The sequence below is a fragment of the Diabrotica virgifera genome, chromosome 6 (genome assembly GCF_917563875.1).
Source record: "Diabrotica virgifera virgifera chromosome 6, PGI_DIABVI_V3a".
NCBI classification, from domain to species: domain Eukaryota; kingdom Metazoa; phylum Arthropoda; class Insecta; order Coleoptera; family Chrysomelidae; genus Diabrotica; species Diabrotica virgifera.
The window spans coordinates 90,264,642-90,286,183 of record NC_065448.1 but is presented as its reverse complement, the minus strand read 5'-3'; the positions used below and the strand labels follow the sequence as shown (position 1 = coordinate 90,286,183).

The 21,542-nt window shown below is 32.8% G+C and overlaps 1 protein-coding gene across 12 annotated transcripts in view; it reads left to right on the top strand.

Moving 5' to 3' along the window:
* LOC114326889 (carbonic anhydrase) overlaps positions 1-21,542 on the top strand; it is a 471,397-nt gene that overhangs the window by 245,489 nt on the left and 204,366 nt on the right. For all 12 annotated transcript variants that reach the window (XM_028275344.2, XM_050652599.1, XM_050652603.1 and 9 more), the window contains exon 2: positions 8,979-9,013. In XM_028275344.2, coding sequence (XP_028131145.2) covers positions 8,979-9,013 — 35 coding nt within the window. The remainder of the gene's footprint in view (positions 1-8,978; positions 9,014-21,542) is intronic.

Genomic DNA, 21,542 nt, shown 5'->3' with positions numbered 1-21,542 from the left:
TCTCAAGTACAGTTAAAGTTAGGCCGCCCTTTACAAAGATTTGACTGACAGCTTCACTCTAATGAATTGTCTTTAAGGCATCTTTTCCAAAAGCTTGACGGTCAAACTCAAGGTCCAAGAGCTTTTGCAGGAACAAACTCTATAGGAAATCAAATAGTGCAGATTTAATTGCAGATTTAAGTGTCGATCAGAAATATTTGTTTCAAATTTGTGTTGCAATTTCTGCAAGGGAATTTTCTGTCGATTTATTAAACCGAAGCCCTGGAAAGTTGAGTCATTCTCGATGGCTGACGTTGGCGAATCGCATTCTACGTCTTTATGTTAGTACTGAAAATCCAACATCAGAATTAAAGGAACTGACCAAATTTATTGTCACGGTTTATGCTCCTTTATGGTTGCAGATCAAATGCAATTCATCATGTGTGAATAGTGCAAAGCATGTTTTACAAAAAGTAAAGCGTAGTCGATGCCTAGAGCAAAATTTTAAAAGTGTTATAGACCCTGAAATTCAAAGAAATGCCTATTTTGTACATCCGGAAAAACTTCTGCTATGTATGCTGCATGACACTCGTCCGCACATAAGAGAGCTTGCACTTCGTCGCATTCTCAATGCAAAAACTAAGGCCAATAATGACTCATCTAACATCCGACCTTTTATTATTCCACAAATTAATTTTGACGCAGATGACTATGTTGATCTTATTGATTGGCAAAATAATAAAATAATTTGTCATCCATTGCCTCAAGGTTTGAAAGTAGAGGATTTGAAAAATATTATTTCCGGATCTCCTAAGAAAATCATTGATATCGCTGCATTTCCCTGTCACACCCAATCTGTAGAGAGAATCGTGATTCTCGTAACTGAAGCATGTTCATCGGTTATTGGGTCACAAAAAAAGAGACAGTTTAATCAAGGCAAAAATTGATTCGCGCAAAGATATACCAAAATTTGAGTCCAAAAAAGACTCCAAACAATAAAAAATCAAAATTAAGGGGGAGGGTAGGGAGTGGGTGGAAGAATAAATGACATATTTCAAAAATATTTCAGTTGGATATCATTTTTATAATAATAATTTGTACGTATTACTTAACTTTTCAATTAAAATCATAAGTTCGTATTTTTTATTTTTTTTTATTTTTTCAACCCCCGGTAGAGGGCAGAAGATGAAATCTTTTTGAAAAATCGCAAATAAAGATTAGGTTTGTAATACCAATTGGCAACTTTTGCGCACTATTCCAAAACAGTTTTCGAAACTTCGATTTTTCGATCCACCCTAGTGTGTATACTATTTGACGTATGGATTGTTTTCTATAAAATGTGTTGCTGTTGATATGCGATTTTTACTTGAAATTAATAATTTAAAACAGTGATATAGCGTTCTCATTATGTTTCGTCGAATACAGACCAGCACTGTGGCCAAAATCTAGAGAGAAAGGGCACCCCAACCTCAATCCGCTGAAAGTGGTGAAGATGCTTTTGTATCGCTGAAAGTGGTGAAGATGAATAGATCTGATCAGTTAAACAGAAACTATGACAAATAGCTGGAACAAAATTGAAAACATGATTACAGGTCTCTACAGTACCTAACAAAGTCGATTGTTTTTAGGGACCGGGAATATCATATGAAAACTAAGCTAATACGGTAAGAAATAGTCAAGACGTGTTTGTGAATCAAGCTGACATTGATACAATCCGTGACGAAAAAAACCTGGAAAAATAAATTAGAGAGTCAAGTGAATCTGGATGAAAATTCTCTCGTATCAGAAAAACTACAAAGGGTGATTTTAGTATAATTTAAAACGAATAGATTTAGCAGCATTTTTCATGTCTAAATGAGTTCTCTTGACTTCACAGTTGGTAGTGTTTTAGTATCATTATTTGTTTTTAATAACTTTTGGTAAAGTTTGGTACGTAATACCAATATAAAACACGAGTTTTTATTAGTCATCTGAAATATCAATTAATATTTACCTTTACTTAAAACCTAATAGCAAAAAACCTGAAACGGAAAAAATCTAATAGTAATTTCGTGTTTTGATCTTAATCTATAATAATTGGTACCTACATGATAAACACGATAAATAAACTGCAATAACATCAAAATAGCAAGTGTAAAACATTATGAACCTATGGGTTCACAATGACTACTATTGGTAGTGTTAAAACATGTCTCAGCTATATTACCGCTCCCGCAACGGTTGCCTAACAAGTGTGTGACGCGTACCACTGACATAGTTTATATTATATTTAACGGAAATAAACCACAATTTAAAATATGTTCTTATATAAATCGTTCTTAAAATACTTTTTTGATTTTCGAGGTGGGACTTGAAATTTTCAATTAAAATTATAGATTTATAGCTTATTAGACCAGGGCACATCTGTAAAAATATTAGTACATTTGGACGTTGAGAGGTGACTTAATTTTTTTTGCAGAAATTGCTTGAAAATAACTCAAATAATAATATTTGAGCTATCCTCCCTCTCAAAAAGGTCCGGAACATTGTTTAAATAATCAAAATGTCAAAAAATGAAGGAAAAAATCGATTTTTTTCTTCGTTTTTTGATTATAACTTTAAAAGTATTTATTTCCGAGAAAAGTGATACTGACATAAAAGTTGCGTAATTAAATTTCCTATAATATAGAATTGGTTAAAATTAAAAAAATAGTCACCCTTGTTGCAAAATAGCAATAATTGCGAAAAAACCATACAAAAACAAGTATTCGCATTTTACGTTTTTCAACCATTTATGCCACACTTAGGACCTTCATATTTCACCCAGAAAAACTTTATGATACAGTAAAACAATACTGTAAATTTCATTAAGATCAGTTCAATAGATTTTGCAAAATAAATTTTGCAATCCAGCTTTCGCAAGAAAAATTCATTTTTTCAAAATGTCACAGGACTGAAAATAAAGCAGATAGCAAGTTGAAATTTTTTTTTGCCTATAGAAGTGTACTATACCTTTCATTTGCAATTTGCAAAACTAAAATTGATTAACTACCACGGCGTCAGGAATTTTTTTAAATAATAATTAATTATTGGTGCTACGCGCAGGACAGCGGATAGTTTGCTCTGATTGGGCATTCCAATGACCTTTGACAATGATTGATACATTTTAATTTTTAATACATTTCGATATAACTAAATAAATTTGTTTATTGCAAAATAAAAACACATACTCTATCCTTTGAAATAACACTTTTTTTAGCAAAAACTTTCTTGATTCACATATTTTAACTTAGAGAATAAAAGTTTATTATTTTTAAACATATGCAATTGTTTAAACAATATTTCGCAAACAATAATAAAATTAGTTTGATTTTTGTGGAATTAAAATATTAAAATACAACAAAATATAGACTAAGAAAATAATATATCAGATAAAGATTGGAAGAAATTTTGGTGGAAACCAACTTGTGTGAATCGAACACCGCTGTCCTGCGCGTAGCACCAAAAATTAATGTTTATTTAAAAAATTTCCTGACGCCGTGGTAATTAATCGATTTTAATTTTGCAAATTGCAAATGAAAGGTACAGTACACTTCTATAAGCAAAAGAAAATCAACTTGCTATCTGATTTATTTTCAGTCATGCAACATTTTAAAAAAATGAATTTTTTTTGCGAAAGCTGGATTGCAAAATTTATTTTGCAAAATCTATCAAACCGATCTTAATGAAATTTACAGTGTTGTTTTACTATATCATAAAGTTTTCTGGGTAAAATATGAAGATTCTAAGTGTAGCATAAATGGTTGAAAAACGTAAAATGCGAATACTTGTTTTTGTATGGTCTTTTTCGCAATTATTGCTATTTTGCAACAAGGGTGACTATTTTTTAAATTTTTAACTAATTCTATATTGTATGAAATTTAATTACGCAACTTTTATGTCAGTACAACTTTTCTCAGAAATGAATAGTTTTAAAGTTATAATCAAAAAACCAATAAAAAAATCGAATTTTTCCTTCATATTTTGACATTTTGATTATTTAAACAATGTTCCGGACCATTTTGAGTGGGAGGATAACAAATATTATTATTTGAGCTATTTTCAAGCAATTTCTGCAAAAAAATTTAAGTCACCTCTCAACGTCCATCTCAAAACAGATGCGTCCTGGACTATATGCCCACTAAATTTATTAGATAACAGAGAAATTTCAAAAGAACCTAGTTTCAGAACCTTGACGAGGTTGAGCAGTTGAATAAAAGTCACTAATAAATCAATCAACTTTTTTAATATAGTTAGAGGTAATTTCAAATGCAGTGGCTAGAATTTTCGCTATAATTATGGCTAACCTAATGATAAAGTGTGAAAAAAATATTTATTTAATATTAGATTATATTATTTGACATTTTAGTATATTTCAAATAACATGCATCACAATATTATTACACGTATTATTCGTGAGAAAAATGCATGTTTTAAAGCGGTTTTTATAAATAACTCAAAAACTAAAACTTTTACAAAAAAGTTGTCATTACCGAAATTAACCCTACTAGAAAACCGAATAGAACAAGTATTTACTTTGAATATTTGGGAAATATAATAACAGATGATGAAAAAACGGACATGGCAATGAGTAATAAACTGAATAATAATTAATACTACCACCTTGTATTATTCATTAAATAACACAATTTTTGGAAAATCAGAAATAGATAACAAAACTATATCAAAGTTTATAACAGCATAGTTAATCCGATAACGACATATCGTCGGTCTAATGCGCAAATTGCCTAAGTCACAAATTAAAAATTTTACAGGAGAGACAAAAAAACTTTTGAACAAAATTTAAAAGAGAGAAAATTGCCTAACTCCATGCAATACATAATTGACCAAAATTAGTTAAACAAAATATTTACGCAAACTTTCTACTTATATACTATATCCGTATTAAAAATAATAGTCAAAATATATTTATTTACTTACATTTTCTAACGTTTTCAATCAAAACAACTTCAGAAACACGGACATAGGCAATATTCGTCTGAATGATAAAGAACGTTTGGACTTCAGCAAAATTCGTTTAGCGAAATTGGCGCGAAATAAAAAAATAATGACGCTTGTGGGAACTGTCAGGCGGTAGCTTTTACCGTCTACTACTAGATGACACCAAAAAACAATTTTCGGAAAAAATGGACTTAGGCAATTTGCGCATTAGACCGACGATATGCGACCGAAACTTGGATAGTGCAAAAGAAAAATGAATAAATTTAAACGCGACCGAGATGAAATACATGAGAAGAATACCTGAAGTTACGAAATTTGAAGGATTTAGAAATGAAGATATAAGGAGAGACCTGGAGCAAGAACCGATAATGAGGAAAATCGAAAATAAAAAATTGAACTGGTTTGGCTACAAGCGGAAGCTACAACTGGAGCGAATGGAGCAAAAGAGACCAACAAAGAAGGTACCTGAAGCCAAAATTTGAAACAAAAGAAGAAAGGGAAGTCTGAGGAAGACATGTATGGACCAAATTCATGATATAAGTGACACATGACTATAAGAGAAATGAAGAACCAATAGTGCATGGAAGAAATGGATAAGAGGCGGAACCCTATATCCGACGCCCTGAAGGGCACTAAGGATTATGAGAATGAAGAAGAAGAAGAAGAAGGAAACCGATTTAATTTCTTACTTGAAAAACTTTTAACATTAATTCAAAGTGAGTAACAAATAATTGAACGTAATTTTTTTTTTCGGCGAGTACTCAAATCTATCCACGAGGAAAATAAACTTCCTGTAGCTGGCTGTATACCATAAATCGCAAAAATAACAGGTTTTTGTAAAAGGTATATTTTAAAATACCCTAAATATGGGTCACAATACAAAACGTTTTCGGATTAAGAAATCCATCATCAGTGTTTAAAAGCCTTAAAATTAAGTGTAACCTAATTAATTGAGATAAAAGTTAAAAAATTGACAGAGGTTTTAAAAAAACAAGAGGCCATACTTACAAACATTGCATGCCTGAGCCACCAAAATGTATTGGGTAAAAACCCTTTAAATGTAAACAATTTAGTTGTTTTACATATTTATATAAAATTCATGTGATGTCAAAGATATGCCTGGATGCTACCCAGGCATCTGCATTTTTGACAAAACCTCACATATTGGTTTTCAATAGGGCTTTTCATCGATTGTCATTTGTTTCGAGCTTCTGTCATGTGTCACATAATATTAATATATATGACAGAAGTTCGAAACAAATGACTGTGAATGAAAAGCCCTATGGCCAGCTGACAACTGAATTCAAGAGCAACCCAAAATGACATTAAGAACTGTCAATTTAACCTAGTTATATCATTATTTCAGCCGCAACGAATAATCTTTAAACGTTGTGGCTGAAGTAATGATATAACTAGGTTACATCGACAGTTCTTAATGTCATTTTGGGTTGCTCTTGAATTCAGTTGTCAGTTGGCCATTGAAATCCAATATGTGAGGTTTTCACCAAAAAAATTCCAACCACGTGGGAAGAGTCCTGTGTTCCCCTGGGTAACATCCAGGCATATCTTTGACATCACATGAATTTTATATAAATATGTAAAACAACTAAGTCGTTTACATTTAAAGGGTTTTTACCCAATACATTTTGGTGGCTCAGGCATGCAATTTTTGTAAGTATGGCCTCTTGTTTTTTTAAAACCTCTGTCATTTTTTTAACTTTTATCTCAATTAATTAGGTTATACTTAATTTTAGGGCTTTTAAACACTGCTGATGGATTTCTTAATCCGAAAACGTTTTGTATTGTGACCCTTATTTAGGATATTTTAAAATATACCTTTTACAAAAACCTGGTATTTTTTTTCTTCAAATCTATGTATTCAAGGTTAAATGACGGAAAAACTATGCATTTTATAACATACACTTACCAAACACTTGTCAAAGTACTCAAAAACATATCAAATGAGCTTCAGAAGAAGTTGATCATCATCAGCATCAAAATAAAATAAAAAAAATAAAATAAAAATAAAATTTTTAAAAATGTCTCCAAAAATTTGCCAAAAAATATTGTTTTTATGTTAGAATATCTCCGTTAACTTTTACGATATCAGGTTCATCCGAACCATTTCAAATTTCAAACCATTTGAGAGGTACTTTCAAGGTCTATAAAATCGTATTCAATTTAATTTTTTAAATCTTTAATTTTTTTAAACATAAAAGGTTAAAAGGCGCTGTTAAATGATTCTCGCAGTAAAATTTAGGTTTTAAACGTTTCTATGTCGGTTGTCTTTTATCCTAAAAAAAAATAATAAAAACAGTAAAATATTTGCCAAAAAAACTAAAATTAGGTTCTGTATTATAAACTGCTCGTCAAAAGTTAGTGATATAGAAAATTCTGCTGGATTTTTATAGTAGATTTTTTCGTGAACAGATTAACGGATTCCGCTAATTTTTGTTATTTTAGACTTTTCTTTAGTATTTACACAGTTATGCAAAGGTTTACTCAAACTTTTTTTTATACTTATACCGGGTGGAAGAAAAGAAATGTTTTTCTTATGTTAAGTTTGAGACGCCCTGTAGGGAGGACGATATACAAATGGGAGTATATATCGAAATCGTATTGTAGTCTTATGTTTTGTGAACATTTTGTTTTTTGAATGTCCTTGATATCTTTAGAAATAAAAAATGGACGGTTTTGTGATTTAACATGTGTTTTAACCGAAACAAAAGTTTGAGACACCTTGTAGGGGAAAAAAGGCACAAAGGTGAGTATACCTCGATATTATATTGTAGTCTCATATTTTGTGAATATTTTATTTTTTAATTTCTCTGATATCTTTATTAACAAAGAAACTAGACGATATTACTCTTTAATATGTGTTTTAACTGATGACATGCGTCACATCACACATGTGAAACATAGAAAAACTTATTAAAGAGTAATACCGTCTAGTTTCTTTGTTTTTAGAGAAAAAAAAAAAGATATCAGAGAAATTAAAAAAATAAAATATTCAAAAAATATGAGACTACACATAATATGGGGGTATACTCACCTTTGTGCCTTTTCCTCCCAACAAGGTGCCTCAAACTTTTGTTTCGGTTAAAACACATGTTAAATTACAAAACCGTCTAATTTTTTTTTGTTTCTAAAGATATCAGGGACATTCAAACAACAGCATGTTCACAAAACATAAGACAACAATATTATTCTGATGTATACTCACATTTGTACCTCGTTCTCCCTACAGGGTGTTTCAAACTTAACACAAGAAAAACATATTTTTTTCTTCCACCCAGTATAAGTACAAAAAATAAGTTTGAGTAAACCTTTGCACAACTGTGTAAATACTAAAGAAAAGGCTAAAATAAAAAAAATAGCGGAATCCGTCTGTTCGCGAAAAAATCAACTATGAAAATCAGCAGAATTTTCTACATCCCTAACTTTTGACGAGCAGATCGAGTATTTTTGGAGTTATTATCAAAAGAAAATGAAATTTACGAAGATATGAAGAAATTTGATTTGTATAAATCATATTTTTTTTTCAAAAATGTGCACTCTGAACCGGTCAAAATGTTGTAGGTCATTATTTATGCTAAAATAAAACAACTGGTATAGGGATTACTATAAGTTTTAATTTTCGAGGAAATGGCGTATGTTTAATTTTTCACATTTTCTTGAAAAATTCGAAAGTCTCTTATTGTCATCCCTATTGTTGTCCCTCTATCGATTTATGGGGTTATTTTTAATAAAATAATCTTCACCCCCGAGAACGCGTGGCATCCACCCCCAGGTATCTTCTAAATACTCACCAATGGATGTTCAATAAAATCGGAGGTGAAAACCTTTAGTGACTAGTGGGATACTTCCACGTTGCAATTGACGTTCAATGTTTATATGAATGTTTATGTCAATAGAAAAAATTTCTTGTCAGTATTATCAAAATATTTTACATAAAATTACATAATATAATATATATGGATATACTAATATATATTACAACGCATATATTTTTATTTTAGAATGGCTGTTGACTGGGGATATTGCGAAATTAACGGTAAGTCCTTTTTATACACTAGTTTATTAATGTCAATACTTTTGTTAAGATAGAAACTTTATAAATATTTTTTTATACTGAAACAATAGGTGGTTTAATTCTGTCGATTCACCTTCACAGGTATTTATGTAGATTAGTTAGTTAATTAAAAACATAGTTTACTTGTTTAGATTGTATTCTATGTTAAATCGGACTCGGTTTTAATTACAAATATTTCATTTTTTAGTTGTTATTTTCGCCCATTTTACATTCAAATATAAAAACCTTGAATTATCCCTATCTGACTTTCTGTGCGTGAACATAACTGTTCTGTTATTAGAACAGATATGATGACAAATGAGGTGTCGAATAAGAGTTTATAACTCAAAGATGATATTAAAGATGAGAAACTTGACCTAGGACTTTAGGTCTTTTGACAGGTTTTAGTCCAATTTCAGAGATCGCAAGTACTGTTTTAAAGTCACCGAAAAAGTACAAGCGATATATTATTCGAAGTGCCTAAGCAAGATGAGAACAAATTGTAAACAAAAAGAAAAGTGTCCCCACTCAAAAAACTACTTTGGTTAGGAGAGACAAAAATAAATTTTTTAGATTTAACTGTATGTTTTAAACGGTTACTGCTAAAGTTCATAAATTAAAAACAAATAATATGTATAAGTCAACGTTTCTAGTTGTGTAAAAACTATTTTTAAAAAAATTTTGAGTTATGCCATTTTTCTTTTAAAATATTGGTTATTTTATTTTTTAAATTAACAAAAAATTCCTAGGACTCTTCTCGAAATACAACAGTTTTTGTGATAAATAATGATAAGTTCTCGTCGAATCTCAGGGCATAACTGAAAAGTGGCTTTGTTCCGGAATAAAAGTATTCCATATTTCGAAGTGGGAAGTAAACATCTATGTGACATTTTTCCTGGTAAAAGTATATGATATTTGGAGTCAATTTCAAGATAACTGGAATTATGCATTTTTTGATGAGTGAAATATACTTCAGGTTTTAATATTACCTCCGGTTAAAAAGTTGTAACCGGTAGTGCTACATTATAGCAAAGAATATATAGCTTCTAGAAGAAGGTTTTATATGAAACATATGGTCACGTTTATAAGCAGGCTTATTAAACGGGCGGTGGTAGTCCGTAGTCAGTGTCAGGTCTATGGACCTCCATAGCACCTACTCAGTTGGAACGCAAAATCCTATGCTAAAACGTTACAGGACCGTACCTTTCTATCAGAGTATATATTCGTTGATTATAGTCTCAGAAATAGTACATGTGATATATCAATTGACGAGTTTTGAAAAGTCGCGCTCGAATATTTCTATTCTCTGCTCGTAACCTTCTGTTCATCAGATCACATTTGTTACTTTTGGTCGTCTCTTCATTGGACTTGAGATCACTGTGCTTAATGTTGAGCATTCTTCGTTCCATAGCTCTCTAAGTCACTTGAAGTTTGTAGACTACCCTGTTGTTAAAAGCCCAAGTTTTAGTTCCGTAAATCAGAACTGGCCACTGACATAGGCTCTGGCATAATAATATAACTGCCAATGTACCGTCACATAATCTTAGCCATGTTTTGTTAATTTTTTTGCGAAACATTTCATAACTTTCACTCTCTATATTTCTATCTAGTTTTTTTTTGAGTTTCGTGGGTGTTCGGTACTAAATTGATGCAAACAGATTACTCGGGGGATTTTTGGGATTGCTGAACACGAATATGACATCAGAACCGACCATCGGAGCACCTAGTGCCCAGAATTCCGCGGGTTTTCGAAAGTCGGTTCTGATGGCGTATTCGTGTTCAGCAATCCCAAAAACCCCCCGAGTAATCTATTTACATCACTTTAGCGTCAGAAAGCCTCGATATCCCATAAGGTGACGTACATATCGGTCACCCTGGGTACTAGGTGCTACGAGGGTCGGTTCTGATGTCATATTCGTGTTCAGCAACCACAAAACCCCCCGAGTAATCTGTTTCTATCAATTTAGTGCCCAAAACCCTCGAAATTTCAGATGATATGCCTTAGCAGTGCCGTAGCAGCAATTTTGATTACGTATTCGTGTTCAGTGACACATTTTGACACGTTAAAGCACATTTGGATGCATTTTATGCACTTTAAAATGCAATTCTGCAATAAAGCCCATTTTTCAATTGTAAACCTTTTTCCTGACGTCATCTTAAACTCAGTGCAAAAAGTTTCAAATCTCTAGGTGCTGTACCTATTTAAAAATTGATTTATTGTTTCCTAAATGCCCTGGTATATTACTAAAAGAAGATAAATCTTGGAAGAATAAGTTACCAGAATAATATAATGATATATGATTCAATAAAATTGTGTTTTGGCTAGGAAAGTTTTGGGGTAGTTCTGATTTCTTTCATTATATATGGATTTTGGGCTGCTGAATCCGAATATGAGGTTTGCGGACAAAATTTCTTGCCGGAACATTGAAAAAATCGCGAAAAAAGCGAAATATTTCAGCTTTTTTCCGCTTTTTTGCTCAAATCTCGAAAACTATTAACTTTTAGTAAATGGTCTCTCAACAGAAATTAAAGTACTTAAAATTATCTACAAATATCACTATTTACTTTTTTTTCAGACGAACCGTTCGGTCTAAAGTACAAGTTGAAAATTGCCAATTTTTAACGGTCTCGGCAAAACCCACTTTTTACATTCCAAAACTTTATTTTTTATTAGAATGCTGTCATTTGATAAATTTCTCCTAGTTTTCTGTACAAATAATAAATCTTAGTTCATAGGTATGGTATGTCCCTTGTGACAGCTTCCATGAGTCCATTCCGTCCTAAGAGGCCGGGAATGTCTCTGCTTTTCCCTTAGAGCCACAGAAGATCAGGCAGAGATGGAGTCACAGTTTCAGTTGGTGTGAACATTTCCTTCGGATCTGTTATCTTGATTTCTGATAAACTGATAAACCTTGAGGTTTTGTCCTTTTAAAATGAATTATTTGAACAGCTCCCTGACTTCCATAAACCACAGGCGCGGGTTTCTTTTTTATCCGAGGAATGGATTGCTTAGGAGCAGTTACTGCATGTTTTGGTGCAATACAAGAAAAGCCACATATGACGTGAAAAGTTTGGTATTCGTCAACTGTATGTACGTTAAAATCAGCGTTATCGTACACCTGCTGTGTAAAGCACTGCAGGTCAATTTTCTGAGGATCGCCTGCGAATGTTGTCACTTCCAGGCGAACAGCTTTTGAATAGGATGAACAAAACCCCAAAGAGAAAACTACATCAACCTATTTTCTTGAACCGTACTTTTGTAGAGAAAACGGCCAACCCTGCAAGGAATGGTGATACCAACTATCTGAGCCTTACTGCCGCTACAAGACTTTGAGCAAGCGCGTTGCTTATCTGGAAGTTTCAGCAATCGCAGGCGATCCTCAGAAAATTGACTAGCCGTGCTTTACACAACAGGTGTACAAAAACGTTGATTTAAACCCTTTCTATGCCAGGCCTTAATTTGCATATTGGTCCCTCAATCCCAAAGGTTTTTCATGCTTAGAGTCCCATTGCCTTATATATACGTCGCATATAAATAAACAATCAAATGACCAAAACATGTTTTTTAATGAGTTTTTTTTAACCAACTAAAACGTTGTCTTTTCAAAAGTACTCAACAGAGAGCAAAACCAACTTGAAAAAATGTAACTAACTTACAAAAAATAATGTAATGTAAATTAACATTAAAAGTTTTCTTTTGTGTGGTACTCCTCAAAACATGACACTACGCAAAGGCCGACTCCGCATCTTGCACACATGTATCTCGATTCGCTTCTTTTTTTTTTCTGGTCTTTTCTGTGGCTACAAACGCTTCACCTTCTAGCAGCTACCTATAAGCGTTGCCACCAGTGCTACAATATGGCATATATCTAAAATATGTCAACAAATATATGCGGCAATGGGTCCGCATGACCTGTCTTAGGTGCCAACATTTTGAGGCTTTGGGAACAATAATCTAACATTATCGGACATATTTCTACGGCATTGGGACACCAATGAGTCCAAAATTTTATAAGCAACGCATATTTTCGGCTTTGGTAAATTGAGACCATAACACCTTGAACGTATATATACGGCGGCTGGGAATACAGACCCACTTTTTCAAAAACATATATACAGAGAGGGGCTAAATTATGGAATAAATTAATTTTATCTAAAATGGACGACTTTGGAGAAAAATCGCGAAACAGGTCGATTTTTATTTTTAAATTACAATTTTTTTGCATATATTTCATACTAGTGACGTCATCCATCTGGGCGTGATGACGTAATCAATGATTTTTTTAAATGGGAATAGGGGTCGTGTGGCACCTCATTTGAAACGGTGTTCAATTCTCTATTAATTAATATAAATAATAATATCATTATTTATAGAGGGTGACCAAAAAAATAATTTTTGAATTAAATTAATTGACGCAAAAAGAAGAATGTATGTAATTTATTTAACTAAAAATACATTGTATTGCTGTCAGTAAATAGAAAAAAATGCTTATTTCAGAAATAAACATTTCTTTTCGCTTAAATTAAATCACAAACAGCCTCCCACCTACCACTTGGCAGTTTGAACATTTAATTTAAGCGAAAAGCAATGTTTATTTGCCAAATAAACATTATTTCCTATTTTCTGACAGTGATAGAATGTATTTTGAGTTAAATAAATTGCATACATTCTTCTTTTTTCGTCAATTAATTTAATTTAAAAATTTGTTTTTTAGCCACCCTGTATAAATAATGATATTATGTTTATACTATTGAATAGAGAATTGAACACCTTTTCAAATGAGGTGCCACACGGCACCTATTCTCATTTAAAAAAATCATCGATTACGTCATCACGCCCAGATGAATGACGTCACTAGTATGAAATATATGCCAAAAAATTGTAATTTAAACATCAAAATCGACCTGTTTCGGGATTTTTCTCTAAAGTCGTCCATTTTAGAGAAAATTAATTTATTCCATAATTTAGCCCTTCTCTGTATATATGCAGCGTTGGGACAGAAAGGGTTTACGTACATACAATCGACATGTATGTGGCATTTATTGTATTGCACCAAAACATGCAATAGCTCCTAAAAAATTCATTCCTCGGCTAGAAACTAAACCCGCACCTGAGGTTTATGGAAGTCAGAGAGCTGTTCAACTAATATATTTTGAAAGGACAAAACCTCAAGGTTTATCAGAATTCAAGATCCGAAGGGAAAGTTCACACCAACTGAAACTGTGACTCCATCTGTGCCTGATCTTCTGTGGCTCTAAGGGAAAGCAGAGACATTCTCGGTATTTTAGGATGGAATGGATTCATGGAAGCGGTGAGAAGAGATACCATATTCATATTATGAACTAACATTTATTATTTGTACAGAAAACTAGGAGAAATTTATCAAATGACAGCATTCTAATTAAAACTAAAGTTTTGGAATGTAAAAAGTGGGTTTTGCCGAGACCGTTAAAAATTGGCAATTTTCAACTTGCACTTTAGACCGAACAGTTCGTCTGAAAAAAAAGTAAATAGTTATATTTGTAGATAATTTTAAGTACTTTAATTTCTGTTAACAAACCATTTACTAAAAGTTAACAGTTTTCGAGATTTGAGCAAAAAAGCGGAAAAAAGCTGAAATTTTTCGATTTTCTCGCGACTTTTTCAATGTTCCGGCAAGAAATTTTGTCCGCAAACCTCATATTCGGATTCAGCAGCCCAAAATCCATATATAATGAAAGAAATTGAAAATGAACTACCCCAAAACTTTCCCACTAGGGAGCTCGTAGAGTACAAATTCACTGAATCAATAGTAATAGTACAATTATTAATAGTAGCAGCGTTTACATAAGCACAGTAAAGCATCGCTATAAAATAAAGAAAAAATAAGGTAAATATACTAGAGCTTTTGTCATATCATCCAAATTAGTATATCATTGTTTTTGTCCCGCGTCGCACAAACGCGTTCCACGTGCATGCAAATCCATTGCATTTAAAGGTTTTTTAATTTGTTTATACAATACTTAAGCGATATTGTATTACATATTTGCACAAACCAATTTCACAGTTCGTGAAAACTGTCATATTCGAACTAGCGTAAACAAGATTAGCATAATTTATGGAAATATATCTCGTGCTGCATAAGACAACGGGGGAGATTACGTAATGGTTTTCGAATAGACAGAGCACGTGAATCTAAAAAGAAAACGTTTTATTAAAGCGCCACAGGCAAAAGAATACTCGCGCTATTATATTGTAATATATGTAAGTAGGTGTTCATTAATTATTTATTAAAATAGTGACTAGGCATCGACGAAGCAGCAGACTAGTAGATTGTTTTGTAGTAGGAAACAAAATTATTTAAGAATTTTAATACAAAGACAATCTTTGTCCGTTTTCTTTAAGGGACACTAGATGACTCCTGATATTTTCCATTCTGGTCCATCTATCATCTGTCAAACTGGCAACATGTCCGACGCAAGTCGGCGAACACAGTGGAAGCGGTTTCTGCACGGTCAAACCGCGCGGACCGCATCTAAACATTCCGTATATGTATTTGGAACCTAGGAGTTTTCTATTGGTTCGTTGCAGCACGCGGTCATATTTTAACCAATAGGCGGCGAAGTTCCAAACGCATATACGGAATGTTATTCGGTCCCAAATTCATATACGGAATGTTAAATATTCGTACACCGAAAAAGATAAGTTTTTATTAGAGTTTGTTAAAAGGAGATTAATTTTAAAATGCATGTTACTGTATTATTAAATAAAAATAAAACAATTATAGTATTTGGAATGTTATTTGGTGCGAAATTCATATACGGTATGTTAAATATTCGTAGAACAAAAAGACGATTTTTATTAAATCCTGTTAAAATGAGACTGGTTTTTAATAGTATATTATGCAACGAGCATTTAATGATGGTCATTATGAAGCGAGTATAAGGGATACGAGTATAGAGTACGAGCTTCATAATGATAATTAAATGCAAGTTCACGATTTTTTCTATGATCATTTAAAAAAAAATTATTCGAATTTATTAATTTTGTAACGCAAACAAATTAAGTAGTTTGTCAGTCTGACAGTTTGTTTACATATTGAGAACTGTCAAAGCGTATGTATTTGACTCGCCATTGGTTACTGCGCGTGTGCCACCTTTTTTCGCGAATGTCATATCGCGATTCTATTGGTTAAACATCTGTATCTTAATGAAAATCTGTATCATAATGAAGTTCATTATGATACAAGTAGTGACATCATAATTGATATATTATAGTATGAGAATAGAAAAATTATTGTTAATGTATTATTAAAGATCCACAAGGAAAAAGGTTTTCCTGTAGTTGGCTGTATACCATATACTCGTAATACAAAAAAACGAATAAAGTCCTTTATAAAAGGTCTGTATTTAAAATCCCTAAAAAGGGCTACATCACAGAACTAATTTTCGATTGGTTGACCAATCATCATCAGTGCTTTCCTAAAATGAATATAACCTTATAAAATGGTGCAAAGGTTTTAAAATTTTGACTACGGTTAAAAAAAGTTGTAGGTTATACTCACGTGATCTTACATGCTAACCATCAAAATATTTGTAATTATGTAATATATGCAAATATAATTTGTAATATTATATTTTGGTGGTTAGCATGGTAACGTCACGTGAGTATAACCTACAACTTTTTCTAACCGTAATAAAATTTTTAAAACCTTTGCATCATTTTATCAGGTTATATTCATTTTAGGAATGCACTGATGATGATTGGTCAACCAATCAAAAACTGGTTCTCTGATGTAGGCCTTTTTGAGGGATTTTAAATATATACCTTTTATAAAGGACTTTATTCGTTTTTTTTTTGTATTATTAAAGAATTAAACATACTAAACAACACGTGTAAGTCATTCAAAATTCTGAGAAAGCGCACCAAATAACATTCCATGTAGGTAATCATTGTTTTATTTTTCTTTAATAATACATTAACATAATAGGTATTTTAAAATCAGTTTTCTTTAACTGATTAATAATAAAAAGTCCTATTTCTTGGTCTACGAATATTTTACATTCCGCATATGAATTTACACCAAATAACATTCCAAATGCTATAATTGTTTTATTTTTATTTATAATACAGTGGCAAGTATTTTAAAATTAATCTCCTTTTAACAGACTCTAATAAAAACTTATCTTTTTCGGTGTACGAATATTTAACATTCCGTATATGAATTTGGGACCGAATAACATCCCGTATATGCGTTTGGAACCTCGCCGCCTATTGGTTAAAATATGACCACTTGCTGCAACGAACCAATAGAAAACTCCTAGGTTCCAAATACATATACGGAATGTTTAGATACGCGCGGACCCGCTTTTAAACGTTTTGAGAATGAATACACGTCTTTAAATGTACACGAACATAGTCAAAGCAGGTTCGCGCGGGCCAACCGCTTTAACCCGCCTGACCGCTTTTACTCGAATGAGAATTTAGTGTTTTCCGCGCGGTTTTAATGTTTTAATGTTTGTACAATGAATAAAGAGGCATTCATTGCTGCCGTTTTTGAAAGACCCCCTATTTGGGACGCGAGGGAGAACGATATTTCACTTTCTTTCATTATCTTATTTTAAGTTTAGAAATAGATGATGATATTCTCCATAAATTATTTTTTCGCGATTAAGAAAATGTATACCAACTTTTTTTCTTTTCAGTTTAGTCAAAACAGAATCAAAAGGAGTCATATCGTCATCAGAAGACGAAATTTTGCTATAAGTTATAGACACAACTGACAAATTTGATCGATTTTTCTCGCTTTTACACATCTTCAACTGCATCCTATTCTGCATGGCTATTCTTTCAACTGCATCCGTGACTCCTGTTAGTTGTTCGTCTTATTTCTATGTTTGGTACTTTATCTCTGATGATAATAAGTACCTATCATTAATCGGTCCATCTTGGTTGTGTAACTCGTATTTTATTTATTGTTCCTTTGTCAGAGTTAATGTTTCCGCACCATATGTGAGAACCGACAAAACACACTGGTCAAAAACCTTCCTTTTCAAACAAACTGGAATAGTAGACTTGAAAATGTTTCATCTGCCAAATGCAGCCCATGTGAGATGTATCCTTCTTTGTATTTCAGTGGTCGGATTATCTCGGCCTAAGCGAATCTCATCTTCTTCTCTAAGTACCGTGCTCAAATTTTAGGCGTGGCTTCCATGACAATTTGCCGATATCGTTCTCGATCTTGCGCGGCATGTAATAATAATATTACATGCATTACATTACGAATTATTCATCTGCTGATAAACCAGTCCATTGACGAATGTTTCGGAGCCATGAATATTTCTTCCTACCATGGAATCCCATGCCCTAGATATTTGTAATGCCGGATTTATACTCAGCCATTGCCACTGCTGCTGCCGCTGCCGGAAATATTTCCCGAAATACGATATCGACGCGAGTGAGGTGTTCACATCAGTTCCTCGCCAATGTCCTCACAACTCATTTACCGAACGACTGTCAAGAATGGAATGTGACGACAGCATCGTCTTCCTCACTTACTCACTTGCTGTTTTGCCGACGGCAAGTAAGAGAGAGTAGTTGAATGTGAATATTCACACGCGCTCGCGCTGCCAGTCCTTTGACTTCCATCCAGAAAACCGACCTTTTGGGGAGCGCCGTGCAATGGCAGTAGCATGAGCAGCGGCAGCGCGAGTGAGCTATTTACACATTCATGCTGCCCACTTCCCTACCCAATTCCCTATCCAACAGGACTGAGTGTATATGCGGTATAAGCTCTTAATTGGTCGAGCTATGGCTTTCAATTTGAATTTTATCGCTGACTAGAAGGTTGGTGATAAATTTTGTCTTTGGGGTATTAATTTTAAGACCACTTGTTTTGGCAATATTCGTAGGATTCTTCTCTAATGCCAAATAATAATATTCCGTTGGTGGGTGTGTTGACGGAAACAATTATATAAAACAATATTAATTAAAACGCAAACAATTGTCAATAATATACTTATTTATTTTTTGGGTAAACAAGCGTGCTTAGTTTATTATCTCGTAAGGGTTTTGCTGTTGTTTTAGCGAGGGTGTGTCTGAACCGCGCGCCTGCTGTGTCGATACTGCGAGACCAACACACTCTATTATGTCACCATGCTTGCGGTTTTACAATACGGCTAGAAAGGCAATAAATTACTACATCTGCGTTTTAAAAGATGAGAACCTTTCTGTATTTTAAGAAGTTGACATAAAGAGCGTGGCAATCTGGCCTCGAAATCTATTAGTGTTTCCTTGAAAAAAACATTAATTTTATACAATCTGCATAGGGTTTCATTTCTTAACTTAACGGCCCTTGTTAGCATATGGTTTGTAAATTAAATGTGAATTTTAAATGACTTATGTTATTTCGTTTTGACAAAAATTATTAAAAGTTTAGCAAAAATAGTAATTAAAGCGTATCGCTATAAATGCGTAGGATTCAAAGGCGGCCAACTTATTCAGATGCACTTGTTTTAGTGTCCACGCTTTCAAGCCATAACAAAGAGTCGGGAACCCGTAACACCCAAGCATCCTTGGACGTAATTCTAAAAATAATCAATATAGATATTTCCTACGATGTTCTTTTATTATCTGTATCGATCCAATCTCTAACGTTTAGCTTCTCTAAATCGTCCTACATTTCTGTCAACCATCACCTTCTTTTTTTACTTTTTTTTTGGTCTGGTCGTTCCTGTTATTAATGCCACCTTCAACATTCTCCTTTAATACATTCCCTGTACATGACCTAGACACCTTATTCTTGATGCCATTATCAATGGGCAGCTATACATTTCCATTAGTTTGTGGAAGGTGGCGAAGACATTCGCCACCTTTCGTTCTCTTTGATCCCCGTGTATCCTGATCCTGCGTAGTTTTTGCCCATAGTATAATCTTCTTGTTTTAATCTTTGTTCAGTGATCACAGTTTGCATCCGTAAAATTGATGGATCTTTTCATGGTTATCTCTTTGATTCTTCTTGAGACAGCTTTCGATTTTAATAATTTTTTATACGGGCATAAATCTTATATAGAAGTACTAAAAGCATGAACTGATAACATGAAAAAGAACTACCATTAAATAAATTATGAAATACGGGTACATAATAATGATATGTAATTCCATTATTGTAACGTCGCGCGTCGCGTCGTATCGTACTCGTAGCCACTATCTTGTTTATTAATAGTTATAAAACATAAACTTCACTGGTTTTTTTGTTTTATAATATGACCTTCAGATATCCCATACTACTTTCCTACGAAGTACATATTCCAGTTTACTGTTTTACCAGTAACTGCTACGTTCTAAAAGTACCACTTGTAGGTAAATATTAACTTGTTTTATGGGTACTCTTTAAAGTCTTAATACTTATGATTATGATTATAAACACTGGAACATCAAAACTGCTTTTTGCAGTAAAAACATTATTGTTTTTGTAATGTGCTTATCAAGGCCATAAACGCTATAATATACCATTTCTGTAACAGGTTTTTCTCGAGGTTTCCCAGTATTGCCCTTAACCACGCTCCATCTCTCTTTGTAAGAAATAGATAGAAATAACACAAATAATTTTATTTCAAAGGAGCGATATTACATTTTACAACAGTTTATAAATTTAAATACATAATTAGTAGCTCCCTCAATGTAGAGCTAGTTAAGAATTCTCAGTATATTTTATCATTAATTTGGTATTATTGGTATTATTGGTGTAATAAAAATCACACTACGAAAATCATTCCAAAAAAAAAGATTATTCTAAAAATTCTGGGAAGACTCTACAGGGTGATTCATTAAGAATGTCCAATCTCTGAGTTGTAGATTCTAGACCTCAAAATATTAAGATTTAACCCAAATCACTTAAATAAAATGTGTCTCGTTACTGAGGTACAAGGTGTTTTATTTAAAAATTTAATAACCATTTTTACCCAGTACTTTAAAACTATTTGACATGTCCTTGTCATACTTTGCATAAAGTGTAGTTGCCGTACACCCTACTAAATTATGATAAGCAAACGTTTCTGGCTACTACCAGAGGCATACGACAGGGGACAGTGCATGGTTTACCCTTCCCAAATTCTACGCCACTGGCGAAATTGCTATTTCAGCACAATATTTCGATTTTCCAATACTTTCTATGTAAATAATATACTCTTCTTGCGTAACGTTAAAGTCATTCGTTTTCGAGATATTTGAAGTTGAAAATGAAACTTTACAGCTATTTTAATTAATGTATTGTGCCCCTCCATTTTTAACTTCAAATATCTCGAAAACTAATGACTTTTTGGTTAATAACTAATTTGGTTCAACCATTCATTTTCCCCTGTACGCCTCTGGTAGTAGCCAGAAACGTTTATTTAACTTAAATTAGTAAGGTGTGCAGTACCTACACTTTTTGGCAAGTATGATACGGCCATTACAAATACTTTTAAAGTACTGGGTACAAATAATTTTTAAATCAAACATCCCTATCACATAAATATTAACTATTTGTAT